At 56.6% G+C, this 22,921-nt stretch overlaps 1 protein-coding gene across 4 annotated transcripts in view; it reads left to right on the top strand.

Annotated features, from left to right (window-relative positions):
• Window positions 1-22,921, top strand: part of SORCS2 (sortilin related VPS10 domain containing receptor 2) — a 572,125-nt gene that overhangs the window by 341,046 nt on the left and 208,158 nt on the right. For all 4 annotated transcript variants that reach the window (XM_045392082.2, XM_045392079.2, XM_045392080.2 and 1 more), the window contains exon 3: window positions 17,946-18,045. In XM_045392082.2, the coding sequence (XP_045248017.2) occupies window positions 17,946-18,045 (100 nt within the window). The remainder of the gene's footprint in view (window positions 1-17,945; window positions 18,046-22,921) is intronic.

The following is a 22,921-nucleotide window of genomic DNA, read 5'->3' as shown; positions in this document are numbered from 1 at the left end:
CATGGCGGGGCTGCTCATAGGGCCATGGCGGGGCTGGTCACAGGGCCATGGCGGGGCTGCTCATAGGGCCATGGCGGGGCTGGTCATAGAGTCATGGCGGGGCTGGTGGGGCTGGTCATAGAGTCATGGCGGGGCTGGTCACAGGGCCATGGCGGGGCTGCTCACAGGGCCATGGCGGGTCTGGTCACAGGGCCATGGCGGGGCTGGTCACAGGGCCGTGGTGGGGCTGGTCACAGGGCCGTGGCGGGGCTGGTCATAGGGCCGTGGCGGGGCTGGTCATAGAGTCATGGCAGGGCAGACACTGGCATGCAGTGAGGGGCTCCCTGTGGGGGGTCTGGGGAGGAGAGGAGCACAGGCAAAGGCCCTGAGGTGGGACCCTGTGTGGAGGTCATTTCCTGGGGTGTACCACGGACAGTGCTGAACTTGAAGCAGCGATGTTGACAACACCATGAGGTGCCTGCCAACCAGGGACACCCCTGTGAGCCTTGGTGTCAGGGTTTCTAGGTCAGGTCAGTCACGCAGGCCCAGGTGGCTGATCTTGATCTCAGTCCCAGGGTGAGGCTGCATGCCACGCGGCCCAGGGCCCCCACCATCAATGGGACTGTTGGCATACACTGTCCACATGACCTGGAGCCCTGGTAAGCAAAGCCACTCTTAACTGGTAGGATGTTCCAAGGACTCAGAGGTCACATCCCGGGAATGATCAAGGGCCAGTCAGCTTTTGGAATGTGAAGGACGTGGACAACCCAGACTTGTGGCTTAGTTAACCCTTTATTGCTCAGCTGCCAGAAGCCTTTTGCTTCTGGGAGGGGTGGGCAGGGAGGGGACCCGCCACATCCCAGCCAGTCACTGTGTGGGGAGGCTCCCTTCGTCTGACCCTGGAGATAACTCTGGGTGGGAGGCATGGCTCCCTCCACTGTACAGAAGGGACACCTGAGGTCCAGTGAGTGGAGTGGCCAGCTCAAGGTCACATAGCTTGTCAGCACACCTCCTCCATGGGAGCCTGACATGGGCCATGGGCACACACGGCCGTCTTGGAGTTATGGCGTTAACCATGGAGGCGTCCAGTGGGAGACTGGGTCAAGGGAGGATGAGGCCTTCCCTAGGGCTGGCCACCTGCTGGGGTTGGACAGGGCACTGGAGCAGGTCAGCGAGCTCTGCTGGGTGGCCTTGAGCAAGCCAGTGCCTTCTCAGAGCTGTAGCCTTGGCCCTGGGCCCTCCCAGAGCCTGGTACGAGGGCTCAGTGGGCAGCTGGGCGGAGGAGGAGCAGCAGCTTCCTCTGCACATTGAGGAGGAGGCTTGGACACCGTCCATCCTGCTGACTTCCCAGGCTGTGGGGCAGATGCTGCCGCTCGGAACCCACCTGTGCCCTGCAGATGTAAAGCCTTCACTCTCGATTGCTTTTCTCTCCAGCGGCATTCACGGACCAGTTTCTGGTTTCTCTCCAGCAGCACTCACGGACCAGTTTCTGTTGAATGCAAGGTGGGAGGGGCTCAGTCTGTTTCATCTTGACCATAGGTCACAGTAGGGAACGATTTTCACATCTGCCCTGCAGCTCTCTGCCTAAGGCAGCCTGAGTAGCCCTGGCAAAGAAACGCTGACCTCAGGGCTACTCTAGACCTCAGTTAAGATCGTCTGCTGGGCTGCTTGGTTGCCGTGTGACTTCAAGCAAGTGACTCCACTTCTCTGGGCCTGTGTCCTCACTCATGGGAGGGGTCCAGTGGAGGCCCGGAGGTCTCAAGGGTGCTCTCGGCTCTTGTAGCAGGGTTTAGGGGCTGGGACCTCAAGTGGGCACTGGGACCCCACGATGGTTTCTGGGTGGGCACTGTGTTGTTCATTCATTTATTCATTCAACCCACATTTACCGGTCATTCATTCAACCCGCATTTACCGGTACGCACTCCATGCTGGGCGTTGGGCTGAGAGGTGGCTAGAGAGCTGGTCAGATGCAGTCCTGGCCCTCGTGGAGCTCACAGGCAGCTCCAAGCAGAGGAAATCCATCATTGATGAGACAGGTGTCACAGGTCACTTCGGGCAGAAAGGGAGTGAGAAGGCCCGGCGGGGCGTGGGGAGGGACGGCAGGCCTCTCACTCTTGTTTTCGCCTTCCTAAGGCTCTGCCCCTCCTCTCTGAACCTCCCTTTCCTCCCATCTGGCCTGTTGTTAGGGGCTCCGGCTTCATCCTGAAGGTGCTGGGACGCTGCGGGTTGTTCAGAGGCTGATTTGCACCATGTGGGAGGAGAGGCAACTGGAGTGGGTGGAGGAACAGAGAACGGCGGGTGTTTTGCTGTTGCGTTTGCAGATTTTATCCACTTGCAAAACAGTTCCATGTTTTGCAGGGACCTGGGGGGGCGGGGGCGGTGCTTCTTGTCCTTGGTGGAATGCCCTGGCCTTTTTACGCAGGACAGGCGTCAGGGCTGCACGGAGGCTGGGACTGTGGGGAGAGCGTGTTTTCTCGGAACACGGCCTGAAGTTCCCAGAAGGAATTGCGCCACACTCATCCCCCGCTCTCAGCTGAACTGGGAAGGGAGCCTCCCCTTCTCGGCATGGTCCTAGCTGGGGTTGAATTGTCACTGTCTGCCACGTTTGCAGGTACAGGTGTGAGAAGTCTCCTCCCTCATCATCCCCTTCAGGCAGCAGCTACTACTGACGAGTGAGGGCCGCATGTTGTGGGGACCCCATGCACAGCTCAGGATTCAGGCCATGGTGTTCAAACTCAGCCCCTCCACCTGCTACCTCCTCCTCTGGTAGGTGGGAGTGTGCTAGTCCCCCTGGCTGGGTGTTGAAGGGACTCAACGAACTAACACGTCCAGCATGCCCAGCTCTTGGAAGTCGACACAGGTGTGACTGAGGGGATTTGTCATTGCCGTGATTACTAGTACAGCTGCCCGATTTACTGCTGTCTTTAAGAGTTTTCAGGCCGGGCGCGGTGGCTCAAGCCTGTAATCCCAGCACTTTGGGAGGCCGAGACGGGCGGATCACAAGGTCAGGAGATCGAGACCATCCTGGCAAACACGGTGAAACCCTGTCTCTACTAAAAAATACAAAAAAACTAGCCAGGCGAGGTGGCGGGCGCCTGTAGTCCCAGCTGCTCGGGAGGCTGAGGCAGGAGAATGGTGTAAACCCAGGAGGTGGAGCTTGCAGTGAGCGGAGATCCGGCCACTGCACTCCAGCCTGGGCGACAGAGCGAGACTCCGTCTCAAAAAAAAAGAGTTTTCTAATCAGACACACTGAGGACACGTATGGTGGCGATGTCTGTGGGTCACTGTCAGTGTTAGCTACTCAGTGTTGCTGTTGACTTATCCCTTGTTTTCGATTCCGTAACATCTTCCCACTCAAAACTTTCAGCCGGTTTCCACAATCGCACGACTCGAAGCATCCTCTGAGCTTTCCGGAGAGCGGGAGTTGTTTGTGTTAATTGCGTCTTACTTCCTAATGAATTTTTGTATCTTGTGTGTAAATATGATCATGCACGTTTTAAAGCAGAGTTCCCTTTCAGACGGCTCTGTCCTCATCTGCTTGTGTCTTGGGCATTTTTTTCCTTCTCTTTGAAAACACTCAACACAGCATTTGGACTGCCTTCAGCAGAAACCGAACACAGTCAACAGTGCCTCGAAAAATCAATTTGGAGTGTCAGATTCTATAATCTGGGAACTGGCATGCGAAAATGTTATCATTTTGTTCCAGGACCCCCTAAGAGCACATGGAGGCTCTCGTTTTAAAAATATTGAGTTGTAAGAGTTTCTTGGATCTAAGAAGACATTTTTTAAAAAGCCGCACGGAGGCTCAGAGCATCTCACTGAGGAGCCTACCTCCTAGAGCTTCGCGCTGGGAAATTACCCAGGACACAGAGGCTGGGGAGGAGTTAAAATAATGAAAATGTTGTTCCTGAAGGGCATCGTTGCTTGTCACAGCAATCAAGAGAAAAAAGTGGATTTCCACCACACACAGCACGTGGTAGGCACTCTGTTTGCAGAACAGATTTGAAAAAGTTCATCCTGAGGAATGACCTGTCAGTAACGCCACACACTGGATGGAATATTACACAGCAGGCAGGACATGCTGCGCATTTTGTGATAAAATCAGAACACAGGTCTGTGCGTACCTTGTAACTGGAATTATGTTCACACAGGGACCAGGGCTAGACAGGAACAGAGGAGGCAGTGGACCTGGTGGATGGCTAAGGGGCAGCAGCTTCTTTTTTTCTGGTTAGCGTTGTTCTCAATTGTTTCATTATTCTTAAAGGATTCCAAGAAGAATTGAGGATGCGTTAGCATATCAGGAAGGGCTTTTATTTGATCGTATGTGGATTGCTACATTTCAGGAAATTTTCCTAAGATAGATTCCAGGTCACAGGGTAGATTAACCCACTGGACTTGATCCCAAGCCCAGTCTCTGGTCTCTGACTTGGCGGCTCACACGCACCCTCTTTGGGCTTCTTTCCAGCTCTGCTCTGTCCTTCAGCCCATCCCGCTTCACTCCTGCTGGGAATTCCTAGGCGAGTCCTCTCCACAGAAGGCAGCTGCTGGGTGCAGAAGCTTTTTCGCTGTGTGTCTCCTGGGGTCTGCGGAGTCCAGCTAATTCCATTGTGTTGTTCTTTGCCTCATTCTGTTTGGGTGTTCCTGCTTGAAGTAACACTCTGGGGTTTAGAGTGGTTTCCATCCTCCCAAATAGGTTGGTTCCTGGGGACAACGTGGGGCCAGTGTGACTCATGCCCAGCAGCAGGAGACAGAGGTAACTACCCTGGTCCATTCACAGGAGGTGCTCATGTGTCCTTCCCGACCAAATGCAAAGCAATAGGCAAAAAGAGGTAACTACCCTGGTCCATTCACAGGAGGTGCTCATGTGTCCTTCCCGACCAAATGCAAAGCGATAGGCAAGCGATGGTTTTCTCCCAGCGCCTGTGTGCCCTCCACCATGTCAAGAGGGCCAGAGACTCACCTCTACCTGGCCATAAACTCAGCCTGCCCCCTCCAGCCCCCCATCAAACGCCACTTCCCCAATTAACCCAGAAGTCACGGGCTGTGTCCGGATCATCGGATGGCTGCTTCGCATTGAGGCACAACACAGTGTCAAGTACAGCGGCAGCCTCGCACCTGCTGCCTGTGGGAGCTGCCAAGGTAACTGGCACCTCCTCCCCTCACACCGGCTGCTGCTGGCAGCCTCGGGTTTGCAGGCTCTGGCCTCCCAGCTGACTGGCATGGGGCTGGAGGGTGGCTCCGTCACCCACCGTGGCTCTTGGAAGTATGCCCGGCGGAGGGCTTGCAGAGCAGCTGTAGAGCAGGCGTATCTGCTGGAGGCTGACAAGGCCCTGCATGCCGAGGGGAGCACAGGCAGCTCTGCCTGTGCCAGGAGCATGACTGGGGCGCTTCCAGGAGTTCGGGCCTCATTCACCCTGGATGGTCATACCAAATTCTAAAGACTCCATCCTTTGGGACAAGAGCCATTGCAAACATCCTACCTTGTGCCATTTTAACACCTCCAGATGCCAGGCACGGTGACTCATGCCTGTAATCCCGGCACTTTGGGAGACCAAGGTGGGCGGATCATGAGGTCAGGAGATCGAGACCACGGTGAAACCCCGTCTGTACTAAAAATACAAAAAATTAGCCAGGCGTGGTGGCGGGCGCCTGTAGACCCGGCTACTCGGGAGGCTGAGGCAGGAGAATGGCGTGACCCCGGGAGGCAGAGCTTGCAGTGAGCCAAGACCTTGCCACTGCACTATAGCCTGGGTGACAAAGCGCGACTCTGTCTTAAAAAAAAAAAAAAAAAAAAAAAGACCTCCAGACATAAAACCAGCCAGAACCACAGTGCCACTTCCCTCCCACAGAGCTGGAAGCCTAGAGCAGATGCACAATTTGGAACTCGGGTCAAATAGAGTCTCGCTTCGTCCTTTCTGACCCTGGACGAGTGACTTCACATCATGAGTCTCAGTCTCCCTGTCTGCACAGGAAGAGCCTGGAGTGAGGATTAAGGAAGCAGCTCAGCCAGTGTCTGGAAGAGACCCAGCACGTGGCGGCCACGGTGAAGCTGTGCCCGCCATTTTCGCCTTCCAGCACTGCTCTCTGTGCCTGTGAAACTTGGCTGCTCATTGCCTTTCTAGAACTTCTGCCTTCATCCCTTCATTGCTGCTGGCATGGAGCAACCTGCTTCCTTAGCCAGCACTGGCGGATCTCAGGGGAGTTCCCTGCAGCACCCACACCTCTTGGTCTGACCCACTCTGCCCCTCCTTCTCCCTCAGCTCCTGCAGCTCCTTGGCCGGGCCTCCCACAGGGTGCACGTGGGGGCTCCTGCCGTGCGAGAGCAGCAGCTGCGTTTCAGTGGCCTCTGTGCCTGCTCTTAGCCCCACAGGATCCTGGGCTCCCCTGTTCAGCAGCAGGGCAGGGAACATCAGTCACTCATAAAGGAGCTGGGGCAGCCTGGAGTTAGGCCCCAGGGCTCCTGCTCTGCCAGGCTTACCCCCTTCAGTGCTGGTCCCTGAGGAGGTGCAGGGGGCAGCCTGGAGGAGGAGGGCCCTGGCAATGAGGGCCCTCGGGGGTGGTGGGGTGGCACTGTTGGCTGACCGGTGTGGACTCACTTCCCAGTTTGAGCCGCTCGTACAGTTGCACTGGCACCGATGGCTGCAGAAGTTCCCTGCCCAGTCATGTGCACGCCTGGTCTGGACTCAGCCTGGCACCGCGTCGGTGCTCAGGAGAGGTCTGGAAAGGAACTCTGGCACTGGAGGGGTTCAGTTACCCGGAGAGTTTATAGATAGCGAGGGATTCACTAAAAAGGACCGATACTCATACAGTCAGCGAGACACAGCTGGCCAGGAGTAAAGTGAGGAGGTGTGTGCTGGTTTTCCGTAGGTCATGTCCGAGGTCGTGCCCCCATTTCCATCCCTAAGGTGTCAGTAAAAACTGCAGGCAGGGGCACTGACAGTGGGGGAGGGGTCCTCTGGGATTAGGCCTGGCCCAGCTTCATTCTGGAACAATCTGCTAGTGAGTGTCACAGCCTCCAGCACCAGTGGGCTCAGAATACCAGCAAGCCATGGCAGGCAGCTGAACCCACATGTGGAAGGGCTGGGTCGGGAGATGCGGCTCAGGGCGTGGATGCAGAGAGGTGGGCATAGGCACCGGGGGTGGCCATGGGGGTGCTGCCCCTGTGGGTTCAGACACAGAAAATCAGCTGCCTCTGCTGGCGCCAGCCCTCTCCACCCACAGGGCACACTGCCAGTCCGGGGCTGAGGTGGAGTTAAGGAGATGCTCTAAGCCCACGGGTAGCTCACAGCTGAAATGACATGGCTCTTGCACTGGGTCGGGCTGCAGTCAGGGTCCAGCTGCTGGCATTGGAGAATGTCAGAGGTGCCCAGGACATGCAGGGCAGGTGCCACGCCACACCAACCCCTCTGGGGCACGGTGCACAGATCAGGGGACAGCCTGGGAAGCTCAGAGAAGACAAGCCTGGAGCCACCGCATGACCCAACACTGAGTTTTCTGATGTTGCTATAATCTTGGGCCAGTTACTTAATGTTCCTTGGGACTCAGTTTCCTGGTCAGTGAAATGGGAAGGTGTTTTCCTGTTCTGATGTGATTGTGAGGTCTCAGTGAGGTTCCCTTCACTCTGTCCTCTGCTGGTGTCCGGGGCATGGTGGGCACCAGTCTTGCTAACTCCTCCCCACACAGCTTTCATGCTGAAGGGCATCCTGCTCTCTCCCCGTATCTCTGTGGTTGTGGGTTCAGATCCTGCTGCCTTCGCTGCCGTGTATTTGGGTGACTTGCCTGGCAGGGTCTCCTCGCCCCCAACACTTGGCACCCCCTCCAGGACCAGGCTGCATTTCCTTTCCCTCTGTTCACCCACCTCGCTGGCGCCCGATGCCACCTTTCACACTCAGAATCTAGAGTGCCTTCTGGAAGTTTCTTGAATGACTTCACTGCCCCACAATCGCCCTATGTCACCTTAGTTCCCTCTTCCTCTCTGATCCTGGGAGGGTTTGTTAGAAAGTCTGGGTAGCGGATCAAAGCCTCCTCTTTGCGGGTTCGGTGGAGCCATCAGGTCCTGGGTGCCACAGCAGCCCGTGTGTCTTCTCGTCTCACAGCACAGACTGAGCCTGACCTGGAACGCGACCGAAGCTCAGAATGATTTCCGCTGGGAAGACACATCTGCAGCACCCATCGCCTCTGCTGAGACCGAGGTTCCAGTCTGGGGCTCCCTTTGGGCAAGTCCCTTTCCTACTGGGCCTCAGTTTCCCCATATATAAAGTGCAGGCGTGCATACACGTGCCCGCGAGGGGGGTTCTGGGGTCCACTCAAGGGCCTTTGCAGCTGCCAAATGCAAGCCTCGTGGCTGTTAGGGACACACATGTCCACAGTGGCTGCACCTTCGAAGAAGGGGTGGTCCATGCTGTAAGCAGGGGACAAGCCAGAGCACACCGGCTTCCGTTAAGTGGCACAGTGACACAGGCAGTGCCACCTGCCCACCACTCCGTTCCTACTTCGTGCATGTCCTACACACACCTCTGGAATCCTCAGGACAGGCACAGGAGGTCCGCTTCGTTAACACTTTGTTCAGATGAAAGAAACCTAAGTCTCAGAAAGGTGTAAGCCTTGCCCAAGGCCAGAGCTTGCAGGCGGGTGCTGCCTTTCACACCTGCGCGTGGCTTCCGGGTTCTCAAGTGGGAGTGGGGCGAGCAGGGGCTCCTCACCCTGAGGAGGAGGGGTGGGCACAGCATATATGTCCCCGCCAATGGAGTAATTATAGGGGAGGAAAATGGCTTCATTAAATCATTTTTTAAAAGTGAGTATGTACAAACACTCAGCAATTAAGCAGCCGATTTGCAGACAGCAGTTTTCCAACTGCGCTTGCCTTCCATGTTTCTATTTGCCCGGTTTTAGACTCTGGTTGTTATTTTTAATTGGAATAAATATAGACTGGAATGATCACCTCCTGAGTTGCTGGGTGCAGTTAAAGAACTGGGTGATGGTGCAGCTACTGAATGCTGGGGAGGTCCCCTGGGGGACGGCACCAGGCACAGAGAGGAGAGGTGCTCAGTGAGCACTGTGGTCCTCCTCCCCTCCCGCCTCTTCCCCTTCCCTGTTTCCCTCCCTCCTCCCTCCTCCTCCCACCCTTTCTCCCTCCTTCTTCCTTCCTCCCTTTCTTCCCTCTTCCCCCTCCCTTTTCTCCCATCCTTTCCCTTCTCCCTTTTTCCCTCCTTCCTTCCTTTCTTTCCTCTCCCTCCTCTTCCTCTTCCCTCCCTCCCTCCTCCTCCCTTTTCTCCCCCTTTCACTCTCCTCCCTCCCTCCTCCCACCTCTCTCCCTCCTCCTCCTCCCTTTTCCCTCCCTTTCTCCCCTCCCTTTCTCCCCTCTTCCCTCCTCCCTCTTCCTTCCTCCCTCTTCCCCCATCCTTCCCCTTCTTCCTTTTTCCCTCCTTCCTTCCTTTCTTTCCTCTCCTTCCTCCCACTCTTCCCTCTTTTTCCCTCCCTCCCTCTTCCCTCCCTCCTCCCTCCTCCCTCCTTCCTCCCTTTCTCTCCCCTTTCCTTCCTCTTCCCATTTCCCTCCTGCCTCTGCCTCCTCCCTTCCTTCCTTCCAGACAGGCTGAGCTCTCCCAGGGATTCTGACACCGTCCAGAGATTCTAGGGAGAATTCTTCCCCAGAAGGGCAGGCTCAGGAGCCACTGGGACCACTAAGGAAGATGTACAGGAATTCGATCCACAAGTGGCAGTGCTAGTGCTTAGACTCAAATACTCAAATCCAGTTCCCATATGTTCAGTGGGAAACTGTGGCCTAGGGAGGGAAACCTGTTCACCTGAGGTCACACCGCCTTTAGGTCTGGCACCCAGAGCACCTCCAAAGGAATCCAGCAAGCATTTATTGAGTGCCAGCTGTGTGCCTGGCCAGTAGAGGCTTGCATCCCCACTCTGGCCGGGAGATCTGCGTGGGCTTCAGGAGGGGGTAGTATTGGGTTTGGAGTTGATGTGAGGGTTCTGTGCTCTGGCAGTCTGCTAAGAGACAGGCCCAGCTGTCTGATGTAGGGTGCTGGCGGCACCCCTTCCCTCCCTCTGCTTCGTCCACCATGAGCCGGGGCAGCAACTGAGTGGGCCACAGCCTCCATCACGCTGTCCCTGCTGAACAGCCCTCAGTGTCCCCTGCCCACAGGCCGCTGTTATGTGGTTGGACTCTCGACCCCTAGCTGCGTCCAGCACCCAGCACTGAGCCCGGCGCCCCGCAGACACTCAGCACATCACTGGGGGTCACACGGGCCCCTCACTGCTGCACCGTGTTCCTCGAAGCCATACACTTAAATCCTACCAGGCCCTCCAGTGGTCCCAGCCAGAGGCCCCCTCCCTCCTCGGGCCCTTGGAGCTTCCCACTGGCCTCAGACTCTTCCTGGGGGTGACGTGCTGCCTGTCTTCATTCCTTCATTGAAAACCAGGAGCTCCCCAGGGGATGCAGGGAGATTTAACGAAGTAGGCAGGTGAGGTGCTAACGCAGAGTCTTCCTCATGTAGAATAGACAGTCAGTGCAACTACCCATAGAGGGATGAATGGAGTCACCCCCAAAATCTGTGTCCACCAGGAACTTCAGGGGTGACCCTATTGGACCCAGGGCCTTCGCAGATGTAATTAGCTAAGGATAGAGGTGAAATCAGCCTGGCTTTAGGGTGGGCCCTACACCTAACGTGAAATTGAGATAGAGAGTGGCGCAATGCAGCCTCAATCCAAGGGACGCCTGGAGCCCTCAGCAGCTGGAAGAGGCAGGAGGATCCTCCCCGGGAGACTCCAGAGGGAGCTCAGGGCCCTGCCAGCACCTTGACTTTGGACTTCTGACCTCCAGAACTGTGAGGGGACAAGCCACCTGGATTGTGGTATTTGCACACAGCCTGGGACCCTAGCCCATCACCTCAACTCACGCCCTGGCCCTGCCCTCCTCAGCACACCTCTAGAACTGCATTGTCTGGTTGAGTCTTGTTGCTTGCACAACATTGAAAACATACAGCAAGAGGTCAACATGCTGGTGTGGGTTTTCTTTTTTTTCATGTTCTTTAAAGGAATGATGTTTAGAGTTTAGAATAATGGCCAGACAAGCAGTGCCACCGCCTTTGTTCTTTCCCCAGGAAGTCGGGTGCGGCAGCACCTCCTAACCGCATCTCTCTTCCCACCGGCCTGGCCTTCCCAGCACCCTGAGCTGTCTGATGGAGTCGGGCGGTCCCCCTCCGCCCCTTGCCGCCACTGCTCACCAGCCAGTTTCAGGTTTTCTAACCACGATCCAAGAGTCTGAACTCTTCCGAGAGTCCAAGCTTGGCAAGTGCACTGCAGAGCGAAACGTGCTCACCGTAGAGAGACAAGGCCATCCATCATTGAGGATCCTGTCCCCCGAGCACCCCTGGTCTGCAACAGAAACCTGGCATGTTCCAGAGAGCGGGAGCTTAACTCGGGTCCTCCTTTTTTCTGACACAGCTGCGGGGAGAGGCAAAGGCCGGGCAAGCCCGCTGGGCGTTCTCCAGCTTTGTTCCTTGCAATAAATCTTCATCATTAGATATCATCGTGGCTGCACTTACTTATCTGAGAAGCAGATGCTCAGAGGAAATAATGCGGAGAGAGAGACTCTTGAGTTGCCCACCAGGAAAACGCAGTCAGGGCAAGAGGCTTCTGGGGAGAACGGATCCCTTTCGGGTCTCTCGAAAGGGGCTCTCGGAGGCTGGATAACAGGACACTTGTGGGGTACGTGCAGGTTAAGGGTGTGTGGTCGCAGCCCTTTTTGTTGATGGGGACCCCGGAGATGCCTGATTCCAATCCTCTGATGCCTCAAAGAAGAAAACTAATGCTAAAATCCATAGTGGGCTGCCCAGGGAGCAGCAGTGGGTGGACATGAGCCCAGACCCCCCAACCGTGCTTCGCCCAGGGGCCATCCTGACTCCCAGCCCAGCCCTCCACTTTCCTCCAAGCATCATGGCACCTGAACAGTGTCACCCCATCTTCCATGTCACCTGGTGTCCCCTCCTTCAGCCTGACACCTTGAGCAGCCCCAAGTCATGCCAACTCTACTTCCTGGGCCTACACCTATCCTTCCTCTCACTCCTCCACCTCCTCAGTCACCTGTCCTCACCTGCAGTCACCTGTCCCCTCAGTCATTTGTCCCTACAGTCACCTGTCCCCTCCTGCAGTCACCTGTCCCATTCTCACTCACCTGTCCCCTCGGTCACCTGCCCCCACCTCAGTCACCTGTCCCCTTCTCACCTGTCCCCTCGGTCACCTGTCCCCACCTCAGTCACCTGTCCCCACCTCAGTCACCTGTCCCCTCAGTCACCTGTCTTCACCTCAGTCACCTGTCCCCTCCTTAGTCACCTGTCCCCTCCTCAGTCACCTGTCCCCTCCTACAATTACCTGTCCCCTCCTCAGTCACCTGTCCCTCCTACAGTCACCTGTCCCCTCCTGCAGTCACCTGTCCCCTTTTGCAGTCATCTATCTCCACCTCAGTCACCTGTCCTCTCCTGCAGTCACCTGTCCCCTCAGTCACCTGTCCTCTCCTTAGTCACCTGTCCCCTGCAGTCACCTGTCCCCTCCTCAGTCACCTGTCCCCACCTGCAGCTGCAGCACTCTTCCCAAACAGCAGTAATGAGCCCTGCTTCACATGTGCCACGACCCAGGCACCATTCAGCCAGATTCCACACGGTCACTTGCTCATCTGCTGGGACCGCGTTTTCCAGGGGTCACGTGCCCGTCCACTGCAGAGCCCCACACCTTCCGAAGACGCCCACCGCCTTGGCATGTTGTCCAGACCGGCGTGTCCCTTAGGAATATAATTGGAGCCATGGGGGTCTTTCTAAATGTTCTAGTGACCACACTAAAAAGTGAAGAGAAACAGGTGACGTGGAAAAGCATGGACGGACCTTAAGTGCATATCACTAAGTGCAAGGAACCATATGAAAAGGCCGTGAACTCCGGGATTCCAAGTGGTCACCTTCTGGAAAAGGCATAACTATGGCGATGGTAAAAGGATCGGTGGTTGCCAGGAGGCAGGCGGGGGAGGGGATGAATCGGCGGAGAACAGAGGATTCTTGGGGCAGTGATGCTGTCCGTATGATACCACAGTGTAGGGGCCCTGTCATCCTACAGGTGCCCAGACCCATAGAGTGCAGGAGCCCCCAAGGCTGGCCCTGACCTGAACTCTGCACTCTGGTGGCAACCACGCGTCAGGGCGGCTCACCGATTGTACCAGCGAGTCTCCGGTTGGGGCGCTGACGGTGGGGGCAGAAGGTATACGGGAACTCTCTCATTTCTACTCTATTTGCTGTGAATCTGAAACTGCTTTAAGAAATAAAACCTGTGGGTTAAAATAAAGAACAGGTGAAATTAATGTTAATAGCAGCTTTTAATTAACTCCGTATATCCAAAAGATTATGTCAACATGTAATCAATATAAACATTATAATGAAATATCTTACATTCTTTTGAATGCTAAGTCTTTGAAATCAGTTTATATTTCACAGTCCCAGGGCATCTCCATTCAAAAGAATTCACCATATTCCTAGTGCTAGGCGGCCTGCGGGTCAGTGGTGCTGCCCGACGATGCGGGTCTGGCCCTCTCTGTGGCCGTGGGGACCGCCCACCCCACCCACCTCCAGCCGCCCTGTTGTCTGTCACAGCTGACGCGGGGACACTGCTCCCGAACCAGCTCCTACACATGCCTTGGACCCGGCTCAAATGCCCACTTGTGGTCGGCAGAGCAACGCCTCCCACAGACGTCCACATCCTAATCCCCGGAAACGGTGACTATTGCTACCTTACATGGCAAAGGGGACTTTGCAGATGGATTAAATGAAGGATCTTGGGATTATCCTGCATTATCCTCGTGGGGTCTTTGTAATCACAAGTAGGGAGCCAGAGGGACGTGAGACTGTGGTAGTCGGTGCTGTGAGGGAGGCTGTGACGGGAAGCAGAGTGGAGCGACGGGCCTCGGGGCGAGGACTGCAGGAGGTCAATAGCAGGGGGGAGAGGCAGGGCGTGGGTTCTCCCCTGGAGCTTCCAGGAGGTGCCCACACCTTGATTAGCCCTCTATAGACCCCCTGCAGACTCCTGCCCTCCGGAACTGTAGATAATGAATGTGGCTGGTTTGCAGCCACTGAGTCTGCGGGCCTTTGTTACAGCAGCCATGGGAATCTCACAGGCCCCCCAAGTGCAGTCAGCCTGTCGGTGTTTGCACCCCCTCCACTGAGCCTGGGGCCCTCATGCCAGGTGCTCCTCGTGCACAGACGGGAGAGGAAGGGGACCTGGACTAAGGTGAGCAAGGAGATGTAGGGATGGAATTTAAAAGCTTTAGGAGGAAAAGTCAGCCGGTCAGTGATGGATTAGACCTGGTAGTGGGGGCAGCCTAGGGGACTGAGGATGGCACCCAGACCCCCTCAGTTTGATGTCCCCTATAGTGTCTCCCAGGACTCTCTGGACGTGCCTGTTAACATTGCTGCTCCTGGCTGCAGGGTCTGTCTGCTTGTATTCTCTCTTTCTCTCCCTCTCCCCACAACACCAGCCAGCCTGTCACCCCCATGAGTGCAGGGGACAGTGTCCGTGCTGCCCATGGATTCCAGCCGCAGTGTAGTGATGGGACACACAGCAGGAACTCAACATGCACACATCATGTGAAAGATTTGAATGAGGGGGTGAATCTGGATTCCTAGGCCCGTAATATGGGCCTTAAAGCATAAAACGTTAAACAAATAGAGGGAATGAATGGGTGAGTGGGTGGATCGATGTTCCTCGTATCTGCAGGAGTTGGACTTGGGAGTCGTGGATATCTGAGGAATTGGGTTTGCATTGCCTGCAGGGCGAGGGGCTTCCTAGGCACTGGCAGCTGCTAGGTTTTTTCTTTTCTTTTATTTTTTTAGATGGAATCTTGCTCTGTCACCCAGGCTGAAGTGCAGTGGTGCGATCTCAGCTCACTGCAACCTGTACCTCCTGGGTTCAAGAGATTCTCGTGCCTCAGTCTCCTGAGTACCTGGGATTACAGGTACCTGCCACCTTACCCAATTTTTGTATTTTTAGTAGAGACGGGGGTTTCACCATGTTGGCCAGTCTGGTCTCGAACTCCTGACCTCATGCCTCGGCCTCCCAAAGTGCTGGGATTACAGGCATGAGGCACCACGTCCAGCAGGGACTGTTCTTTAAATGGACCCGCCTTCCCTGTCCTCAGGGCCCTTGTACCTGGAATGCAGCTGCCATCACAAAGTACCACCGTGGTGATCTTTTTCTTGGGGTCCTGGAGGTCAGAAGTCTGAGAGTGTTTTTCTCGGAGGCTCTGAGGGAGCCTCTGCTCTCTGCCTCTCCTCCCAGCATGGCTGCCCGGGTCCTTGGTACCCTCAACCCGCGGCCGCATCACCCTACTCTCTGCCTCCATCTGCGCACGGCCTTCTCTGTGTGTGTATCTGTGTCCCAATTTCCAACTTCTTATAACACCAGCCATACAGGACTCAGGGCCCACCCTCATCCAGCATGACCTCATCTTAACTAACTGCATCTGCAGAGATGCTGTTTCCAAATTAGGCCACACTCATGGGTTCCGGGTGCACAGGAACTGGGGAACACTACTCAAGCCTGTCCAAATGCCTTTCCCCGGCCAGGCACAACCTCTCTGCTTCCTTCCGGGCTCTGCGCAAACATCACCTTGTCCAAGGAGCCTTTCTACCACTCTTGTCTGCAACCCAGCAGCCCCACCGCCCCTCCCTCACCATCCGCCTGCACCCCCACACTGTTGATTCTTCTTCCCACCCTCATCGCATTTGAGGCTGTCGTATTTTTGCTTCTTTCCTTGTTGTCCATCTGCCTCCCTCCATCTCCCCTCCTAGAAGAGCCCCTTCGTAGAGAGCAGGGGCTTTGCTCATGGGCCCTTTCTGCAGGCCACACCTGGCAGGAGCTCTGGAGTTTGCAGGTGTGAGCAGGCTCTTCTGGCCCAGGGCGGGGAGCAGGACTGAGGCCGGCTGGATGCTGAGCTAAGACGAGCAGTGCCGGGAGTGAAGGGAAGAGAGGAATGAGAGGTATTTGGGAGGCAGGATCGATAGGCAGGTCTTGGAGATGGCTCAGCAGGGTGGGGAAGGAAGGGGAGGCTTCCCCTGTGTCAGGCTCGTCAACACAACCATTTGTTTCTGCAAGGGCCCTGGAATTTTCTGGGTCTCTGGATCAGATCGATCCTTTGCTAATGGACCTCTCTCTGCGTCCTTCCCAAAGAAAATCAATTCTCTGAGGTTTGAGAGTAAGTGCATCCTAATTACACCTCCACTGGGCTTCTTTGTTCGCTCCCGCCTGGTCCTCCCTGGGGAGGCCAGGGGCAGACAGAGGCCAGATGGGTCCTGAGGCCCCTTACCATCCTGGGGAGGGGCTGGCCCCTGGGAGTTAGAGGGCTGGGGGTTGGGGGTCTGCTCTTTGTCCTGGCCTAGGAGGAATCTTGTGGCCCTGAGGCCTGTGAGGGACACACATTCTGGGGACCTGTGGCCACGTGGCCAGCATGCCCAGAGATGACAAACAGTCTACTTTTCTGGAGCCTCAGGTTCACTTGAAGATGTAGGAAATGTCTCCATGTAGAAACCACCAAGGATGTGTTATAGAAGGGCACGAAACAGCTCCCAGTGGGTGGGGCCTTTATGCTAAAGCAGCTCCAGGCCTGTCCCCTCGGCCCCCAAGGGACAAACTGGGTGAGTCTGAGAAGCACTGGCCTCGCAGTCGGGCCACACACGTCAGCGCAGGTTGGGCTCGGAGCCAGGTGCTGGGGTCTGAGGCAGGCACTGAAGCGTGGTTCCAGCCCAAGGCCTCCTCGCCCAAGCTGGGGAGTTGCCCCCAGTCCCCCGAGCTCAGCTCCCCGCAGCATATCTCGGCAGTGGTCGGACACGGGGAGGCCCTGCAAGGCATGCTGCCCACGACAGGAGCGCCAGGGTCGTGCGTTCCGCCCGTGTTCCTCTCCCCACCGTGGGTCTGTGTCTGGAATCTGCATCGATGGAGCAGGGGTGAGATGGGAAACGCTTCCCCGAGCACCTCTCTGATCCTCTCCAGTAGAGTCAGGGCGTATTCTGCAATCCCAGTGTATTAAACAGGTGATGATAAGAGGTGTTGGTTCAGGGTCTCTGGGACTTAATCTTCAATGGAGAATTAATTCCATGTCCTGATGCATGGACGGCTTCCGAACAACAGATATGAAGTTGCCTTTGTGGCTTATCTCCCTCTCCTTGCTGGGGAGCCAAGGCGCTTTAAAGCTCGGTGTACTCTCAGATTCTCACTTGGCCAGGAGGGCCTTGCCCAGGGAGGTACTGAGTGGATAGCCCTGTCTCCCAGCACGAGCCCAGCAGACGCCACTCCAGGGTGGGCACAGTGCTTTGGGTCTGATTTCCAGCAGCTGCCCGAGCTCTGGTACCTGCGTGCGGTCCCCTACCATCCTGTGCTGCAGGTGGTGGTCAGGATAGAGGATGAGGCTCCCTGGAGGAGTTCAGAGTCCAGAGAGGGAAAGAGGCAAGCAGACAGGCCACAGGAATGCCTCAGCACAGCCGTCGGCCTGAAATCAGACAGGCCAGTGTCAAATCCTGAGTCAGCCACTTATTAACTAAGTGATTTCAGGCAGAGAACTATCCCTTTGGAGGCTCCTCTGTCAGCTGTGAGATGCATACGGTAACCTAGAGCTGCCCAGCACATAGGAAGCACTGGGGAGGAATGACTGGCTGGGATTTGGAGTCAGAAGGACCTGACTTTGGATCCTAGCTCTGGACCTAAGCTCCACACCTGCGTGAGTCCTCAGTGTTCCTGAGAGAGCCCGGTCTCCTCTCCTGCCTTGTCGGGATGCACTGCCCCCAGGCAGAGTGCCCAGAACTGCACTCAAGGTGTCTGAGGCGCCCTGCCCACACGGTCACAGGGCAGGGGCCGGACACCGTGTGGGCTGATGAAGGCCGCACCTGGAGGGCACGTGGCTGATAGCTGTCCCCCTATTCCCCCAGGTCGTCGGATTTCGGGACGTCCTACACCAAGCTCACCCTCCAGCCTGGCGTCACCACCGTCATCGACAACTTCTACATCTGCCCGACCAACAAGAGGAAGGTAGGTGCTGTCCGGGGGTGGCCACTGCTCCGGCTGCAGCTCTGGCTCTCGCCTTGCGCCGCTCACTCTGCAGGGCAAGGAAGCTGCTGCCCTGCCTGCTGTCTCCTACTCTGGACCAGGCCGGAGCGTGAGATGTTTCCCTCCCGGCTCTCGCTGCCACCCTTCCCAGTGCCACCTGACACCATTCTGTGCTTTAAGCCAGAGGCCAGGCTTTGGACGAAGGCGCCGCCTGCATACCTGGGGCACATTTGTCTTCCCCCCGGTTGGGGGGTAGCACACATCCATCAGGGCATAGCAGGGAGGAGCTGTGGGTCTGGAAGCAGAGAGAGAAGCAGCTCTCTTGGGTTGGGAGCCCTCGGAAGGCAGTGCTGAGCAGGCCCGTTCTCCGGAAGTTAGTTGTTGATCTGGTTTTGATTAGGCTGTGATTTCCACCTGAGCTCTCCTCGCTGTTTCCTGGGTCCGGGGGAGCTTCCTGACTTTGTTCTCTGGCTGGCTGTACAATAGGAGAGAGGGGTCTTTCCGAGGCTGCCCACCGTGGGTTCTGTGAGAAGACCCCTCCTGCGAACGTGTGTCTGTGTCCTGGCCCACCCCGAGCCCAGATCGAGGTCGGCAGAGGCACCAGGACAAAGCCGTCCTGCGAATCTGACTCCGTTCAGCAAAGCAGTTCACGGTCACAGAAAGGGACTCAGACCAGTGTTTGCATCCCGGCTCCCCTCTCTGTGCCTCAGTTTCCTCAAATGGGATGTCACCCACATCTCGTGCAGGGAATCGTGAGCTCTAGGATCAGGCACCCAGAGCTCCTGCATGGTGCTCGGCATGAAGTGGGCACTTAGGCCCCTGGGCTCAGCTCTAATGGTGACTTTGAAGGAGAGATCTGAGCAGCTTGGAGTCTGTGAGAACGTCCGTAAATCAACAGAACATCCAGAAAGGGAGTCGTGTGGGATGGTGATGATTCCAAGGGTGCTGGAGCGTTTCGATGATTGTGCTGGTGGCAGGTTCACAGGGGCTCAGAGGAGCTGGGTGCACTGGAGCTTGGCAGCTTCTGCTGAGACCACAGGCCTGGCAGCAGCAGTCCGTGGCACAGGGGGCCTGAGATGCGTGCAGCCTTGATTGGGACGTCTCAGTGGTCTCAGCCATGTTTGTTCATGGGATGTCCTCCCTCTTCCTAAAGCAGGTTGCTTTGCTGGTTTTGTTTTGTTTTGTTTGTTTTCTCTTCTTGATGTCTGCTGTAGGAGCTTCCAGTCGGACAGACTTGGAATGCAGAGGTGGGGAGGATTGCAGAGGGGAGGCGAGGGAGACCTGGCCCTGGGGACACGAGAGGCACCTGCTGGAAGGCCATGTCTCGGCATGCAGGGAAGAGGGGTGGTTTGACCTGAGCCAGCCCCCGCTTTTTCCCGGCCCCAGCCCTGGGGATTCACACACCTGATCTCTTTCCATCCCGCAGTGGCCCAAAGAGGGAGGCATCATTGTCCCCCTTTCCAGGGCAGGACATGGGACAAGAGGTGAGATTTGCTCAGTCTCACACCTGGCGGGGCAGGGGGCCGGATCTGAACCCAGCTTCCCCGAGCCCAAAGCTGAGGGTGGAGGGCATTGTCCAGGCTTGGCAGCGGTGAGGCCCGCACCTGCTGGAAAACCCAAACCGTATGGGAGCAGAGGCAGATGCTCTGCCTTCTGGCCCGGCCGTCACCCCTTCTTCCGGGGACTGCTGTCATTCAAATTTGAGGCAAAGATGAGTGGCTTGGGGCTGGCACTGACCCAGGTGAGGGCCCGCACTGACCCCAGATTCCCGCTGGCAACGGAGGAGGCCACGCCCCCCACCTCTTGGCCCAGGCTTCAGTTCCTGTCCCTCCATCCAATCCAGTCCAGTCCTGGTGGTCTTCCAGCGGCTACCCTTCTCCACTCCATGCAGGGGACACTCCGCTCCTGTCCATCTAGTCACCAGCTAGGAGAGTCCACAGGTGTCTGGGATGTGATGGTATCTCCAGGGTCAGCCCCGCAGGCCACGTCTGTGTTTGGAAATGTGAAGAGCAAGGCAACAGGGGCAGTAACGGAACCAAGACAGACTCTGAGGCCCTGAGGTCAGGGAAGGTGTCACATGGAGACTGGGCCAGACAGCACGAGGTCAGAGAGAGCATCTTCCGCACAGAGCAACCTGGGGACATGGCCATGGCCTCCGCTGAGCCTCAGTTTCCTGGCCTGTAAAGCGGGCGGGTGGGAGGACCCATGAGATGATACATAGAATGTGCATGGGGTCAGCAGAGGGGTTTCTAGGCGGCACCAGACCTTCTGTGCAGGCCAAAGGCTGGGGCTCCGATTTGGGGTACTCAGCAGAACTTCCTCTGCAGGCAGCACGGGGGAGGCGTCTGCAGTCTTGAAAGCAGACAAACCCTGAGACAGGTTATTTGAGTCCCTGGGCACAGGCTGGATTTCAGAGCCAGGACAGTTTGGACGTTTAGCCTAGAAATATCACTGCGGGTACAGGATTGGGTCTGTTGGCGGCCTGGCCACCAGCAGAGAGGCTCAGCTGACTTTAAAGGGATGGGATGAATGAATGAGTGAATGAGTGTCACAAACAGCAGTGTGTGCTGCCCAGCAGACGCTGTAGCCGCATCGGGTTTGCCTGGGTGCAGACACTGCATTTGCAGGGTGGTGTAGAGGACGGTGCCAGCACTGGGGATTCCCCGTACTCAGTTCCGCTCTGCCAGGTGCCCCCCATCAGGGAGCTGCAGATGTCTTACGTGTAAAGGGGACAGTGATCAAGGGTGGGCTTGACAGGTGAGCGCCTGGCAGAGCCTTACTCAAAATTGCCATTTGCTGTCAGCTGAAGAGAAGCCCCCAAAGATGTCCCAGTCCTGACCCCTACAACCTGTGAATGTCACCTTCTATGGCAAAAGGGACTTTGCAAATGGGATTAAGTGGAGGATGTTGTGATGGGAAGGTTCTCCTGGGTTGTCTGGATGGGCTCAGCTCAGTGTCATCACAGGGTCCTTGTGGAGGGTGGCAGGAGGGCTAGGGCTGCAGGGGGAGCTGGCAGATGGAGCAGAGGCTGGGGCAGGGCCTGGATGGGGCCACAAGCCAAGGAAAGCAGGCGCCTCTGGAAAGAAGTTGGAAAAGCCCAGGAAATGGACTTGCCACCGGAGCCTCCAGAGGAACCGGCCCTGCCAACACCTTGCCTTTAGCTTTGTGCCCTCCATGGCCAGAAGAGAATGAATTTCTGTTGTTTCAAGCCACGGAGTGTGTGGTGATTTGTTGCAGCAGCCACAGGAGGCTGATACAGCCACTGTTTTGAGGAGGAGCTGCAGGGGTGGGGCTGGGAGTGGGGAGGCCGGGGCTCCTGCTCTCCCCTCACCCACACTGTTCTGCCCACCCCACAGCCCCCCAGATGGAACTGGCCTCCCGTGGGCCCTCCTCCTCCTGCTGACACATGGATCCTGATTCCTGTTGGGCCCCAGGTGGCAGGAGCAAAGCCACAGGTGCAGACAAGGCTGGGCTTCTGGATGCCCCGGTTTGGGACTGTTCTCACCTCTCCCCACCCACCTCCTCACCTCAGGACAAAACTGACCCTCTCTTGGGAAGGCCATGATCCCCTAGGTTGGAGCCACCAGGAGCCCCACCAAGGGCCTCGGTGAATCTGAACTTGTTGCTTCCAGAGCCCCTGATGCTGCAGGAACTGCTGTCTCGGAGGCAGGCAGGGCAGTAACGGTGCGGGGCCAAGAGTGCGGTGGACACAGGGCACCGGGGAGTGGCAGGGGAATGGGATGAGAGGCTGCCCTGAGGCCAACCCCCTGGCTTTTCTGGCTGGGGCATAGGGGCCTCTGTCTGGGTCTGAGTCTGGCCCCGCAGCCTACCTGCTCTGAGACCTTGAGCAAGTGTTAACCACCCTTGTTCCGGGCTTCCTCATTGGCGAAATGGGGATAGTAGCAGCATCTACACTGTAAGGCTGATGGAAGTAATGAGGTGCTCCTTGTCAAGTGCTCCGATCAGGGCCTGGCCCAAGGGAAGGCCCCACGAGTTATTCGTTATTCCTCTAAGGATAACCCACTGTTATCCTTAGAGGGAAACACTGAGGCCCTCCTGGCCAGCCATCTGAGACTTTAGGTTAGGAACTGGCTGCAGGGTGACAAAGCCTCACACGTGTGGCCCCAGTGGGCTGTGTCTATTGGAGGGACCAGACGTAGCCATGGAGCAGAGGCATCCGGGTGGCTGTGCCAGGCATGGGGGGCATTGCCCTGGCCCTGCTTATCTGCGTCTGGGTCAGGCTGCTTGCTCTTGGCATAGTCTGCCCACACCTCTGTGTTTAGAGAACACATTAATTCTCAGTGATGGGAACCAGGGCAGCGATTTGTTATCTAACTAACAGGGAGGCATGTGTTTCCCTGTGATGCTCCTGGCTTCTGTCTTGGGAGAATGAAACATTGGCTCCTGTCTGCCGAGGTGGGACGGGCCACGTGCTGAGTGGGGCTGGGGACAGAGGTCGGCGGGGCCAGAGAGCATGTGGACTCAGAGGCCAAGGGCGGCAGAGGGCCCAAGCTCCAGGCAGCAGGCTCTGCTGCTCCTTCTCTAGTGGTACAAACTGTAGGCAAGTTCCTAATCCGCCTGCGCCTCAGTTCCTTGTCCGTAAAGTGGGGTCGTGATGGTGAATAAGGATTACTTGGGCTAATGCATATACGGTACCTAGAATCAAGCCTGGCACACAGTTTGATAGTGGTCTTGCAACAAGTGGGAACTCAGGCTGATTTGGCTTTAAACGCATTTAGAGGCAGAAAAGTCACAGTTATGATTCCACATAAAACGAATTTGACTTTACATGTCAAGTAAGGAGTGGGGCAAGCCAGAGAAGCTGGTTAAAGCAGAAAAAGAGACTCAGGGGGTACAG

Source organism: Macaca fascicularis, chromosome 5 (genome assembly GCF_037993035.2).
Source record: "Macaca fascicularis isolate 582-1 chromosome 5, T2T-MFA8v1.1".
Taxonomy (NCBI): domain Eukaryota; kingdom Metazoa; phylum Chordata; class Mammalia; order Primates; family Cercopithecidae; genus Macaca; species Macaca fascicularis.
The sequence above is the reverse complement of the archived record's forward strand: the minus strand, read 5'-3'. Positions and strand labels throughout refer to the sequence as shown.